This window comes from Fundulus heteroclitus, unplaced genomic scaffold, assembly GCF_011125445.2.
Source record: "Fundulus heteroclitus isolate FHET01 unplaced genomic scaffold, MU-UCD_Fhet_4.1 scaffold_128, whole genome shotgun sequence".
NCBI classification, from domain to species: Eukaryota; Metazoa; Chordata; class Actinopteri; order Cyprinodontiformes; family Fundulidae; genus Fundulus; species Fundulus heteroclitus.
Window position 1 is genome coordinate 543458 of NW_023396540.1, and position 15351 is coordinate 558808.

The 15351-nt window shown below is 38.8% G+C and overlaps 1 protein-coding gene across 1 annotated transcript in view; it reads left to right on the forward strand.

The window, feature by feature from the left end:
* The window catches only part of LOC118556259 (voltage-dependent L-type calcium channel subunit alpha-1D-like), a gene marked incomplete at its 3' end in the record, with an annotated part of 49498 nt that overhangs the window by 20568 nt on the left and 13579 nt on the right, over positions 1-15351 (forward strand). Inside the window, 4 exon segments of the mRNA XM_036129010.1 lie at positions 6952-7091; positions 10238-10410; positions 10807-10959; positions 12556-12752. Of these exon segments, the coding sequence (XP_035984903.1) occupies positions 6952-7091; positions 10238-10410; positions 10807-10959; positions 12556-12752 (663 nt within the window).

A 15351-nucleotide genomic window follows, 5' to 3' on the forward strand; every position in this document is an offset into this window, starting at 1 on the left:
TGCCGTAATTTTGTAGTCCAAGCGGAAGGATGCCAAAGCTACAAATGGATAAGTGAAAATGTTTGGTTGTTAGGTGAATTAACCCACACGATTCAGCACACCGTCCCCCAGCACACTGCAAAAATGGCCGAACGCGGTGGAGGGAACCTGGAGGGGGGCGGGTGTGAAATGCAATTCAGATTTAAAGAGACGGCGCCAAAACGAGTTGATCTAGATGCACCTCAGAACAGTTTGTGAGGGTAAATTAACGAGGAGTTCAGACCATAGCAATGTAGTTTATAGACCACAACTGAATGTGAAAAGGAAGAACATAAAAGCACGACACGTCCCCTATAAGGTACGCCACACAATCAATAAAAATGGCAATTGCTTTGAACAATTACATTTATATCTACCTTGCAAAATACATATTTTGAATTGCGAGAAAAACTTAGTGTGAATAACATTCTCCTGAATGTCTCATAATAAAGCAACACTTTTGCTTCAGTACTTTTACTTCTTTAAACAACAATTGAGTTCTAGTTGAATTAGGTTGTTTAGATTTACATCTTATAAAGAACATTTGATATGTTTGAGAACCGTAGCTGTTCCCAGTGTTCTCACTCCCTCTTTCTGTAAGCTAAGTTTCCCAAATGAAACATCATAATTTGTAAACAGCCAAGCAATGGTGTTAAGATAAGCTCCATAACTTTCACCATAGTATAGGTGATGTAATGTTGTGGCTCACTGTCTAAGGTGAGGAGTGGATAAACTGCAGCTCATGAGCTCTGCACCACTCCAAACTGCTAATCGACTCACATTGCTGCTGTCCGCTCAGCTAAGTCATATGGCAAGTTATGTTGGAGCGTGCACGGTTCAGTGGGTGAGCAGCATCATGTGTCATGTGGTAAACTGATCAGCTGTGAGATGAGCTGAGCTGCGCCTGTAGCTGTGAGCACTCCCCGTGGCGAAGGATGGCCAGTTGGGGCTTTGGCTGTGGGGGGGTTGGCGGAGGGACTTCTGAGTCGTATGTTGCTTTTTTGGTAGTACTTGGCTGTTAGGATCTGTTTTGGGACTTGAAAATGTGCATGTGCCTGTTGGAAATTCTTGAGAGAATAGCAGGAAGTGAAGTGAACTTGTTTACTGCCGATACAGTGTTACATTGGGTCTCATTTCGGCAGCAATATTTAAAAGTAATCAGAGATATTTATGGTCATCTCCTTTGCTTTGGCTTGTCGCTCCTCATTTTCTACTGCTGCAGATAGCCTAACATCCTGATTAATGAGTAGATTACTGTTTAATTGGAAGGGAAATGGTTATCATTGGCAATTATATTTAACATGCCTTCCTGATCCATTAGCTGGCAATGTGCATAAATTAACTTCAGCTTTAAAAGCTAAACTTGTCCTGACAGAGCATAAAATTTCAACACCTGCTCCTCAATTAGAACTGCAGAAAATAAGAAACTTTTTATTGCAGCATTGTTTGAAATTGACATCTTTGCGCGGCCTTCTCATTAAATTTTTTTAGGCCACAATGAAAAGTGTGTAACATTTTTTTTTTGTGTGCTATCCCGTTTACCACCAGCCGAAAACTGAAGCAGCAGTTTACTGTCTGTTCTTTGTGCTCGTTGTTGCCTCTAATATTGTTCACTCGTCTCTCTGTCACTTTCCCTCCGTCCCCACATGAATCGCTGTGTTCTCTCTGCTCCCTGCGGCTTAAGAATGCTCCATCACAGAGGCAGCAGCCCTGAGCTTAACTCAGCCTTTTATTGCAGTAACAAAGAGGCCCATGTCGGTTATTCTGGGGTAAGTGCTTCTCACAATCTGCTGTTAAGTGTTGGGAAAACGAGTCCGACAGCCTGCAGTGCTCCAGCATTTATAGCGTCCGCAAAGATCAAAAAGTTAAGGACTCCCTAAGGGAGAAGAGGTAATTATCTGTATAATAATATATATCTAGGCATTGAACTCCTTTTTAGTCCCTGTGTTGAAGGTTACATTTCTATTTGCTTGTATTTAGTCTAATATTCTTGGTGATGGACATACAGGGTCTTGCTTTTCCACTTTTTTCCACATTATAACCACAGTCTGCAATATATGTTATTGGGATGTTATTTACTACAATGGACCAACACAAAGGCATAGGTAACTGTAAAGTAGAGGGAGTTTCACTTGGTATGCAAACCTCTACCCCAGTCTTTTGCAACTGCTAACAGGGTTTCTGGAAGGATTGCACTGTATTTAGCTCAATTCAACTTTCCTTCAAATCTGCCCAGTTTCATTGTCCCCGCTGAAAAAAGAATTCCCTAAGCAGGCTGCTGCTACCCACCATGTTTCGCCATCAGGATGGTTTGTTCGGTGAGATGTGCTGCGTTTGTGTTTACCACACATAACTACAAGCCACCTTTGTCTAGCTTGTAGGCCAGGGTATTCAACCTTGGTTTGATCTGAAAATAAATTGTTAGCTATATACAAACAGGACTCCTTATGCACCTCCTTGCTGCTCCACACCATGTATGTCTTGGCTGCTTCTTTGACTACTGCTCTAATTTTCCATTCTGTCAGTTTAGGTAGATGGCCATGTCTTGGTAGGTTTGCATTTGTGCCATACTCTCTCCATTTTGAGGTGATGGATTGACCTGTGCTCTGTGAGATATGTTCCTTGTTCTTCATGATGCTGCTTGTTCATCAGTTTCCTCTGACCACTGAGGTCTTTACAGAACAAAGGTATTGGGGAGTAGAGGCCTCATGGGGAATGGTGGCTTACTCATCCCTTGGGGAGCAGCCCACTGCTCCCTAAGGGTTAAATGCAGAGGACCGATTTCATTGAAATGTATGTCGGAATGACAAATAAAGATGACGATGATGATTATTATTATTTATACTGATACTAAATTAAATACAGGTGGATGTTAATTTTCTAACTAGGGGACTTCTAAAGGTAGTTGTTTGCATTTCATTTCATTTTTGGGTATAAGAGTGAAGGGGGCTAAATTAAGTACATTATGGATGGGCAATGTTCTAAAGATTTTGTCACAATATTTTGTGGTATTAATTCTAAGAATGTTAAAAGTGACTGCTTGCAGTCCTACAAACAGTGCAAATACAAATACTGCTCTTAGCAAAACAAGCCTATTTTTTGGCTTATTCGAGACAGCTGTTTTTGAATTTAATAATATTTATTCAGGCTCTCATGAAATCAACAGTGGAGAAAATAGTAGAAGAAGGAAGTCCTGAAAATGTAATAAGAAGAAATTTTCACAATAATGACAAACGATATGATAAATGCTCGTCTCCATTTTCTGATTTATTTGTCAAAAACTAGATAAAAACTTATCTTTTCCCTTCCACTTCACAATTATACACTACGTTTTGATTTAGTAAATGTAATCTCAATAAAATCTATTAAAGTTGTTGTGTTAATAAAGACAAATCTGAAATATTCATGGGGTGTGAATATTTTTGCAAGCCACTGTATGTATTGAACACCAACTGTGTATAGAGCTTACAGTAGTGACCCGATTCATTAATAAATAATGCGGAGTGTCTCTCCCTGGTCTTACGGGAAGTTGAAGGACTGTTCTAAACAAACTGAGCCACCCACAGTTTCTATCACACAAGCCACCTTTATCTGAGCGTGTGTGTGCGCTTTCAGCTTCACATCTAGTTGTCCTCAACCTGATGGCTTAATGTTCCTGTGTTCCCTCTGCCTTTGAAACAACCAGAGAAAGGAGCACTGCAGAGTTACATCATGTTTCTCTACATACAGTACCCTCTAAAAAGCACTAATTATCCTACCCAATACATTCAGAGTCTTTTTGTTAATTTGTTTACTCCTTTTAAGTAAACTCTGCCTTAATAGCTAACTTGAGCCATCCATCCATTGTCTATTCCCAGTCATTCGGGGGTTGGGAAGGAGTCTATCTCCAGCGGTTATTGTGCGAGAGCCCTGGACAGGGTCTCTATGTTGCCTATCACAGGGCACACTCACACCTAACAGTTATGTTTTCGGACTGTGGGAGGAAGCGGGAGTACCTGGAAAGAACCCACGCATGCAGAAAACATGCAGAAAGACCCCAGGCTGGGATTTGAACCCGGGACCTTCTTGCTTCAAGTCAACATCGCAATAAATTGTTCTACTTCGCAGCGAACGTGATAGTTTTATTATTATAATTTAGCATTTATACACATTTTCCAGTGTCATTGGGCTTCATTTATTAAACATAAATTTGGTCACAGAAATCATGGTAGAAGCTCTACGTCTATACAGTAGCCTGGCCAGCCAGACTAACCTTTGCCTCTCTTCGATACGGCTGAAGTTTGTCTGGAACTGCTCCTATAGAGGGCTTTTTCTGGGACGGTGTTAACAGGCACAATATAAACCAATCAGAGAAACTTCGGAAGCAATGTCAACATTTCACAATATGATTCAACATGGTGACCTGCAGTCGAGCAGAGACTACGGCTAATGATTTTGTCTTTTTTATTACAAAAACTTAAGGATACACAGTGTTATTTCCAGCTCAGTGCTCCGTAGTGGCGGCCATCTTGTTTGTTTTTGCTGAGCGATTCTCGGGAGCTGCACATCACTCAATATATGCCCACGCCTGTGATTGGTCGGTATCAGGAAAGAGGTCTCTGTGGGAGCAGTTCCAGACTTTGTTTTTTGTGTAGCAAAGCGAAAGTGAAATTGAGTCTGGCTGGCCAGGCTATGTATACAGTGAGTGCACTTGCCAATCCCAGTGTATCAACAAATGGTTTTTAATCCACCTTCCAGCTGAAAACAATTATAATTTTAACACCACACTTGTATTTATCCTCCTAGATTTTAAAATGACAATATCCCAATAAAGGATTACTGAAACTCTAACGACAAAATCTGAAAGAGAGTTTATCCAACAATTAAAGCATCTGCCATCTGTTACAGACCTCATACAAACACCAGTTGATCCAGCGGCAGGGTATTGCATTATAAATTACTGTCCAGTGCAATATTATGCAAAACTGCACATACCAGAAGGAAGTTGAACATGTTTTTGAGGCATGCACAGCAGAGTTCCTCCAGCTGATTCAAGGCACAGTTTACAGTACCTACAACCCTTCAGTACCTTTGAAGTACCGCTCCAACATTGTCCATGTTTGCATGCCCCTGTTCCTTATAGCTTGTTGGAAGGTCATCCTATCCAAAGACACCAGCAACTGCGCTACAATTAATTATGATACAATACAGTCTAATCCAGTTTTATTTGTAGAGCACTTTAAAACACCACAGCAGAGCAAAGGGCTGTACAGAGTTAATATGAAGCTCAGACGGTACAAAAATACAGTTTAAAACATGAGTGAATCAGAAACAAGAACCAAAACACAAAACATTTACATAAAATCTGATAAAACTATAAAGACACCATAGAAAAGAAAATAGAATAATATAGAAATAACCTCTTTACAATGTATTAAAAGCCAAAGAGAATAGATTGATTTTAAGAAGAGTTTTAAAAACTGACAATGAGGAGGCCTGTCTGAGATGGAGAGGCAATTTATTCCACAGTTTAGGAGCTGCTGCACTAAAAGCACGAGCCCCCCAGAGCTTAAGCCTAGTTTTGCAGACACTCAGAAGCAGCTGGTCAGCTGATATGAGAGAGTGGCTTGGTTTGTAGGGATGCTGTAGTTCAGAAAGGAAGGGTGGGGTTAGGTCATTCAAATATATAAAAGCAAATAAAATAATTTAAAAAATAAATCTTAAAATGTAAGTGGAAGCCAGTGGAATGAAGATAAAACAGGTGGAATGTGCTCATGTTTACAGTTAAAAGTCTTTTAGCAGCATTTTTAAGCCTGAAGCCATGAATTAAAAGAACATGATGTGTAAAACCGATAGTTTAATAGCAGTAAGGCATTTTGAATGTAACTGCATCCCATTTACCATTATATTAAGACAGAAATTGCATAATCATAACACAGATTGTAGATGTCTATTTAGAAATTCAGTCACTAACAGAATATATTGCAATTAAAAAACATTGCTTCGTGTGTCAAATATTGCTTCTTAATAAAACATATGGTTCATCACAATTAATAAATTACATACCCTCAAATTAATTTGATCACTTATTTCTAATCATGTCCCACCACTGGTTTAAACATCTAATAAATGTAAAAGAAAAAAAAAATTAAAACAATAACAAAAGAATTTGCACATTCAAACAAAATCAAGACAACTTTTACTGTTGCTGCCTATCAGACGAAGACAATGCTAAAGGTTTATTTATTTATTTACTTTTGCTTTAGTGGCCTTTATTTGATGTAAGCTGACAGGAAATGGGGTTCAGAGAGAGGGAAGACATACACCTAAGGACCTCAGGGCAGGACTCAAACCCAGGATGGTCCTGTCGAGGACTGAGGCCTCCGAACAAGGGTGTCATGCTCTGTGGCGCAGCTGTGACCGTGGAGTGTTATTTATTTACATTTCTGCCCATTCCAATAGCACTGAAACACAAAATAGGTGCACAAAAGTGTGGTAGGTGACCAGAATGGGACTAAATGATTCATCTTAAATGCAATAATAAAGAAGGTATATATTTTAGAGTTACGATTTAATATAGACGATGTTTACCTTTTTCTTTATGTCTGCCATGCGTGAGTGTGTAAAGCAAGAAACCAGTGTTTTATTACCTGATGCCAGGAAACTATGTTTAATTCATGTTTTATACATATCTAACCCAAGTCTAGTCAAGAGGCATGGCTGTGGATTTATTTCTTTAGATATATATTGCTGTTTATTACTGTATTATAGTCGTGAGAGTGAGACTGAGATTACATTTATGTGCCATCAGATGAGTTTGTCCTCTGTTGTCTTCTGTGTTTGTTGGTCACCAAATAAGCTGAGATGATTTTTAAGTAATGTGCACATGTTCTCTAGGATATGACCTAAAGTTGCTGTTGCAAGCTCATTTTCTTTCTTTGTTTGTGTTTGCAGGAAACAGTTGAATATGCCTTCCTCATCATTTTCACTATTGAGACCTTTCTGAAGATTATCGCTTATGGTTTGGTTATGCACCAGAATGCATATGTGAGAAACGGCTGGAACATGCTGGATTTTGTCATTGTGGTTATCGGGTAAGTCCTTATGTCTGTGATTATTTTGGGTGTGACGTGCCACAAGGGATCAAAACAGCTGGTTTTAACATTTTGGTCCCTTCATATATATGTATATATATATATATATATATATATATATATATATATATATATATATATATATATATATATATATATATATATATATATATATATATATATGGCTCAACGGGTTTAGTTATTTTTAGTTTGATGTTTTTGCCTTGCTACAGTTTGACAGTTTACAGTATTTGCGGGAGGAGAAGTTAAAGTTGCTTAAGCCTCTGCTCCGAGTGACCAACTGCTAATAGAGCCCCTCAAACACCCACAGTATATGACCCAGAAAAGACAGAGAGAATAAATCAGAGCTTTACCACCACTGGAGTGAGTCACCATCTCTCCATTTTTATTCTCCTCTCCAACTCTCCCTCCCATCTTTCACTCTCCTTCACTCACTCTCTGCCATCTTTCTCTGTTTTTTCTCTGCAGGATTATTGCCTCCCTTAATATTCCCTTGAAACATATCTAAACACGTATGGATTTCTTTCTTAAAGTGTCCAAATGAAAGATGTGACCTTGACCCTCAATTATTATGTCCCCTACAGAGCAAGTAAACAAAACCCACAAACTACACAAACAATGCGATGAAACCAATACTGCTTCCTCTTTTATTTTCATAGTTTTGATGGTTCATGCTGTTCAGCCCCCCCCCCCCCACACCTCACTCCATCCTCATTCCTGTCTCCTGCACAGACTCATCTTATCATCTTCATCTTTATCACAGCTTTTTCTTTTTTCCTCCACCCTCCTCTTTCTTTCCTTTCCTCCTGCCCGTATCTCTCCTCTAATACGCACAGTCCGATGGGTAGCTGGGTCAGATCGCTCTGTGTGCTGCATGCGGTGTTGATCTGCCATCAAGTCACATGCAACGAAGGCTGCCCCTGCTATGAGGGCTGACTGTGTCTGCTACAAACCACCGAAATGACAAACCAAGATAATCCAGCTTGTATCTGATGTCAGAGGTGCGGTTTTCGGACAGGGTTCAGTGCATGTGCATGCACATGAGACAACATCTTGAAAATCTGTAATTTATGGTTTAACAGCAGGTAAATGACAACTTTCCCCCAAAACACGAGATGGTTTCATGTAAAAACAGAACAAAGACTTCAAAATCAATCATTTTGTACAGAAATGTCAATGAAGAAAAATTAAATGTCAATATGAAAAAAGTAGAACACTGAATTCTACTATGTCTTGCGTAGATTAAATACAATGCCTCGCAACAATATTCACACCCATTGAACCCTTTTACACTTTGTCTCTTCAAAACAAATGACTACAATATATTTTAAGTAAGGGTTGATGTGATAGACCAAGACACAGCGGTGTATAAATGCGTACTAAAAAGAAAATGATACATAGTTTTAATTTGTATTCAGCCTCTGTGAGCACCTTATTCTGTTGAACATCTGTTTATCACTATGAGATTTGCAGATCTACTGTAGAGACTAACGTTTTGGCCCATTTCCTCACAACCTCAGAGGAAAATGTCTGTAAACTTCCATTTCAAAGTCTTCCTATAGAATTTCAGGTCTATTTTGGTTTAAAGAATTACTCTGCACGTGTTTTTACCCATCTTATATTCTTTGTCCTGCTTCCCTGTCCCTGCTGAAGAACAGCATACCCTCAGCATGGTGCCATATTTCCACAAAGGGTAGATTTGTCTGTCAGTTTAGATGGATGGTCAAGTCTTGGTAGGTTGTAGTTGTGCCATACTGTTCCATTTTCACATTATGGACTCTGTGAGGTATCATTATATTGTTTATGACTTAACTCTGCTTCAAACGTCTCAGAAACCTTACCCCAGACTTGAACGTGTTCCAGAACACCATTTATTTAGACTGTTGATAAGGCTCAAGCAGGTATTAGAGGCAAAGACCTGTGTAATAGGCATTTTAATATAGCTAATAGGAGTAGCTTAAGGAATTGTCTTCTTTGAATTTTGCCTAAATGTTTATATGCCTCCAAAACATCCAATTTAAACCACTATGTCCACATTTCAACACTCATCAATAATAGAGAGCTGTCAATACGTGACCTTGAGCTGATGTCTTGTGAAACCCCCAGTGGCGGCCGTTTAGCCCAGCGGCTGTGACTCACTGGGGCATAAGTTGGAGCAGACTGTGCTTAAAGGCCATTAGAACTTCCTCCAGCCTCTATCAGCAGCTTCATTCACTGCTTTTACACCACAGCTGTGACGTGATAAGTCGAGATGATTTCTCTCGACTTGCTTAGGTGAGAAATGTCTAAGCGAGTGTAAGAAAGTGTCCTCCTCCATAGCAAAACCTGATTCTACTCTGAGACCGCAGTAGGATGCCGTTTCTATCTTGAATGTCTCTGCTGTGTAGCTGCTTTTACGATATACAACAGATATATCTAAGCTTTTGTGTTGAACAATTTTGATATTGATTACATTACAGTTCCTTTTTTTGATAAAAAAACTGTCACATTACAGTTTGAAATGAATAATCCAGAGTCTAAGAAACCATCTGTTTTAATACAAGCTGAATGAACAAATTACATTTATTTTCAAATTAACTTAAACTAAACACAGTTCCTTATCGCAATGTGGCACATTATGGATCACAAGTTAAGAAGTAAAGAAAAAAATTACACTTACTCAAAGGAGCAATAAGCAAAATTTCAATATTTTAGATAGAAAGAACAAAAAAAAATAATCACATGAACAACTAAAGGTCATATTTCAGATGGACTAAGGTATGACGTCACACTGCCAGGCCGGACTATTGCGTGTACGTCCATGTGAACAGCTGCCACTCAGGGTTTAGCCCTTCCCTGGCCTAAAACGCCACCGTCAGAGCAGCGCAGCGTTGGAACAACATGGCGGAGAGCGCACCAGCGGATCAAAATGTTCTCTTGCTAACAGCATTATAAAGTTATGAGTTACTTACTTCCTCACTAGACATGTTCCTCCGAAAGGTGAGGTTGTTTTGCTGAGTTTTTATCCTTTACAAATATGCGCATAGAAGGCGATGCGTGAGAAGGGAAAGCAGGGTCTAGGTTTTTTTTCTGGGTTTTTTTTGCCCTTCAGAAATTTGTTGACAGTGACTTGTTTTTGTTTGCAGACTCTTCAGTGTTGTCTTGGAATTTTTGACCAAAGATGAGAAGCTGGAAGGCGACGGAGCCAGTAGCCATCCGTCTACGCATGGCCACGGGGGTAAGTCCGGTGGATTTGACGTTAAAGCCCTTCGAGCCTTCCGTGTGCTGCGACCCCTGCGGCTGGTCTCAGGAGTACCCAGTAAGTGGATTGATGTAACACCATGCAAAGAGCTTTCCGCTGATTTTCTGCATGTTTGTTTTTCTTTTTTTCTGTGGAACATTCTATTTTCCTTATTTACAACAAAGCGTAAGGTGAATAAATTCACGTGGGAAGTCCAGATGGTCTATATTCAGACCCTAAGAACTGTTTACAAAAAACATCTTTCCCATATCAGTATTGTATCATGAACCTGCACCACGGCTCATTTGAAATAGTGCAAACAATCTAGATTCACATAAAGTTCTCCTTACATTCCCCCAGGGTTAAACTCTTCACTGTCTGTGTCAATATCTTGTGATATGAAAACAAAAAGGGGCCGGAGCTCATCTTTTGTGACCATATTTCTGTCATTTGTTTGTTTTCGTTTTTGCTTAGGTTTACAGGTGGTGTTGAACTCCATCATTAAAGCCATGGTTCCTCTGCTGCACATTGCCCTCCTTGTCCTGTTTGTCATCATCATCTATGCCATTATCGGCCTGGAGCTTTTCATCGGTAAAATGCACGCAACCTGCTATATAGCCGGAACAGGTGAGACCTCTCGGTTTTCTCTTACCCATAAAAGCAACCGGTTTTCAGTCAGTGTAGCGTTTATGTGCAGCTTTTTCTCTGCTCTCCATACCAAAGACAATTTTTCAGCAATTCATCGCGTTGTAGAGAGAAACATCAATGATGTGTTAAATATATGTTAAATGCTCTAAGGTTATCACAAGTTTTATTTTACAGTCAAAAGATTATAGTTCTGGCAATTCAGCTTAGTTAGATCAATTTCTGAGTATTTAATTTTCTTCATAAGGCAATTTGTAAACAGTATTTAGACAGTGAAAAAAGTCTTTGCTCCCTTAATAATCTCTTCTGTTTTATGCTGTTTTGTCACTCAGATCATTAAAATGGTCTTATTACCAAACAAAACAAGCCTGAGCGAATACTAAAAGCTGCTTCTAAATGGTCTTTCCTTTATTAAGGGAAAATAGCTAGCTAAACACACCAGGGCCTATGCATAAATGTAATTGCTTCCTGAACCTGATAAATGGCTGTGCCAGCCTTGGCAGCAACAGCTACCATTAAGTATTAAGAGGCAACTGTTATCTTAGCACTGTGGAAAACTACTTGTTCACGTTTCTTTGCAGAAATGTTTTATCTTAACAACATACAGCATTAAAGTTTGGAACATGATGAACATGTTTCAAGTCTACTTTGATGCCAGATGCAACCCTAATTTCAGTCAATCGCACAGTTAGGGAACCATCTTCCGGACAGACTTTTTCTGAAGCAAAGCTGCCCTTACACATGTGGAAAACTAGCTTCTTTAATAGGATGCCGGAAATGCCAAGACAGCACAGGTGAAAAACCTTTTTTTAAGATTGCACAGCAGCATCTGAATCAAAACTGTATCTGGATTAGGCCACTCCACAGCTATTAAGAGGTGGACTTGGTGGTGTCCTTCAGATTATTTTTTTGCTGCTTGAACCTAAGATGACAAACTGATGACCAGAGATACGTTGGGGTTTTGTGGTAGTGATCAGAATAGGTTGCGTGGTTGTCCTGGTCCTGAAGCAGCAAAACAGGTCCAGAACCAACGCACTACCACCAACACTTTTGGCTATTGATAGGTTGGTTTGGATTGCTTATTGGATAAATTATTCCCTACAGTCATCATTTGAAAACTATCTTTTTTTATTTTCTTATCTTTGATATTAAAATGTGTTTAATGCTTAAATGAAACATTGATTTGTGTTAAAAACAAAAAAACAAACACAAAAAAAACAAACAGAATAAATCTATAAGTGTTGAAAACATTTTCACAGCACTGTTGCTGGAAGACACAATTCACTTGTCAAATATCAACATTTTACTAAAATCCTGTTATTCTCAGCATCATTTCTGTTCTCATGAGGAACTATCAACAGGAGAGAACAACACAGAAATATTAATCTACAAGTACAATAACGCTGCTCAGTAACAGTATTACAAGCATCATTCTGTAAATCAGAATGATGCTTGTGTTTACATGTCCGCATGTAGGATTTGGCCCTTTGATGCTGAAGGTAAACTCAGCTTTGAAATCAAATGTGAAAATGATTTCATTTCATTGGCAGCCTGATGATTAACAATATCTTTCTGTAGATTTGATAGCAGAGGACGAACCAGCTCCCTGTGCGATCTCAGGGCACGGGCGGCAATGCTCCATCAACGGCACCCACTGCAGAGAAGGATGGCACGGCCCCAACGGTGGCATCACCAACTTCGACAACTTTCTGTTTGCCATGCTGACGGTGTTTCAGTGCATCACTATGGAGGGCTGGACAGACGTGCTGTACTGGGTGAGTGTGGCTCTGGCCTCACATTTCCGTAACCTGTGACTGACACATGCCTTCGGCTTCGATGCATCCTCAGCAGTAGTAATGTGACTGACAGTCTGATGATGATGCTGCTGATCATTTCCTGAGGCAGCTTTTATCGCTCAGATATGATTGATTGGCTAAATGACTCAACGCATTCATCAACTTTTAACATTACTGCTGATCTGGAACCATCAATGTTATTACAAGATCTGTTTTAAAGGAGACATATTGTGGCAATTTTTCACAAGCTAGCAAAATTACTTGAAATGACTTAATTCTTAAATTATTTATACAATTTATCATAATTTAATTAAGTGCACTTGTCCTCTATGCAGCCATAGACAGTGAAGCACCGATTACAGTTTTGCAGAAAATCTAGATCTATTAATTTGATAGTTTTTTTTTAATTAAAGGCCACAAATTTGAGATTCATAATTGGAAAAAAAAACTTTGAGAACTGTGCATCCTTTTTGTTCCACTTTACAATTAAATAACATAAAATCCTCCCAAAATATGCCAGCGTTCAGAGGAAAACTCCTCCTAGGCACTCTAAATGCCTAATGATGTTACAATACAACAATTTTATTATAACCTGGAGTTTACTTTGATATTTGGATATTAATTTTTTGGCGGAAAGCACAACAGAATCCTTGCACATCCCATGGCAAAATAGAAACGATGTTAAAGACAGAGATTTATGTGCTTACTTTGTTTTCAGTATTCATAAATGAATAAAAAATCATTCTGGTTGATATGCAGTTGATACCAAATATTTACATACAAAATATAATAGAACTCATTCGTTTTTTTGGGGTTTTTCTCTCTTAGTGTTGTCAGAAGCCAGCTTGTGAGGTCATGACAACAAGAAAAGACAGTTACAGCAGCGAACTAAATGTTTTTTTATTAATCAACTCAAGTTTATACTGTATATATAAATATAAACAACAGTACACCAAGAACAATAAAAGTATAGCAAGAAAGGAGTTGTCACAGTGTCTAAAATGAAACCAGCTAAACATTCACTTTTGTGTCAGTTAGGATTACCAAAATTATTTTGATTCGCTAGCTGCCAAAATAATGAAATTTGTTTTTATATGACTCTTTTCAAATAAAGATGGCAGCATAAACTAAAATTGTTATGCCTTTAAAGTCTGTTGTAGCCTATTCTAAAGCCTGGTGAGACTGTGGCTCAGTAGTCATAGAGTAGTCACTCTGCAAACAGAAAATTGTGGGTTCAATTCCAGTTTCCCCAGTCACATGTCAATGTGCCCCTGGGCAAGGCAATTAAGCCCAACTTGCCTATCGATCTGTGATCGTTGTATGGATGTGTGGACGTTTGTGAGTGCAGCTGGGTGAATGTGGTAAATGTAATGTATGACTAGAAAAGCGCTATGTAAATTCAGTCCATTTACCATCTATTATTTCATGACTTTGACAGGAAAGTCAAAAGGGAAAACCCCTGTGGAGATATTGTAAAGAAACACCTGTGGAAATATTGCAAAGATAGGCCGCAAACACGCTGCTATCTTGTGTGACATTATAGACAAAATGAAAGAAATCAAACAAGCATAATGAAGTGAAATGTGGGCCTCCACAAGTCTATTTCCTCTTTGAGTGCAATTTCCACATATCTAAATTTGCTACAATCATATTTTTAAACAAGTATATGCAAGTATAAACACTATGAGAATGTCCATCCATCATACCATTCAGAAAGGAGACAGTTTCTGTGTAACCCTAATCACAGAACAATAGCATAAAACCTTTTAGAAATGGTTGCTGAAGCTGTTAAGAGACTGTAAACACAAACATGAGCTGAAAGGCCACTCAGAATGGAAGAAGCCATTACTCCAAAAGCTGCAAAAAAAAAAAAAAAAGCCAGGTTACACTTTACAAATGCACAAAGCGACAAAGACCTTCAATAATGAGGAAGTTCTTGAATTATTCAGCCATATTGAGCATTGTTACAGCTGGAGGAGAAGGTGAAGCTTTCAAGCCTCATGAACACCATCCCACTGGTAAAGTACTGGTAATATCATCATATTGTGGGGGCGTTTGGTTGCAGGAGGGGCTGTTGCACTTGATATGGAAGTAACATCTCAGGACATCGGCCAACTAAGGGGCAACAACCCCAATCATACAAAACTGTCTCAAAATCAAGAATGTAAATGTTTTAGTCTGACCATAACAAGGCGCTGATGTCTGTCCCAAATACAATTTGTGTGCAGAACTGAAAGGTGGCTGTGAGAGAAAGGCAGTGTGCAAACCTGACTCAGTTACATCAGTTTTAACTGGGTCAAATTTCCAGCAAACTAATAAAGCTTGTGGAAGAATGTCAAAAATGTTTGACCCATCTCACACAGTTTAAAAGGCAATTTTACCAAATAATGGAGGGAAATTCCTGTAAACCTCAGAATTTATATAAAAAAAAGTTAAATAAAACCTCAACTTCTCTAAAAATGGGAAAGGTTTACTCTGATTTAATGTTAGACACTGATAGAAAAACATGTTTACATGTCTGTTTTTTTAAATTGTGTATAAATATCTAGTTTTAGCAGACAGTCAGGGACGTCAAGAT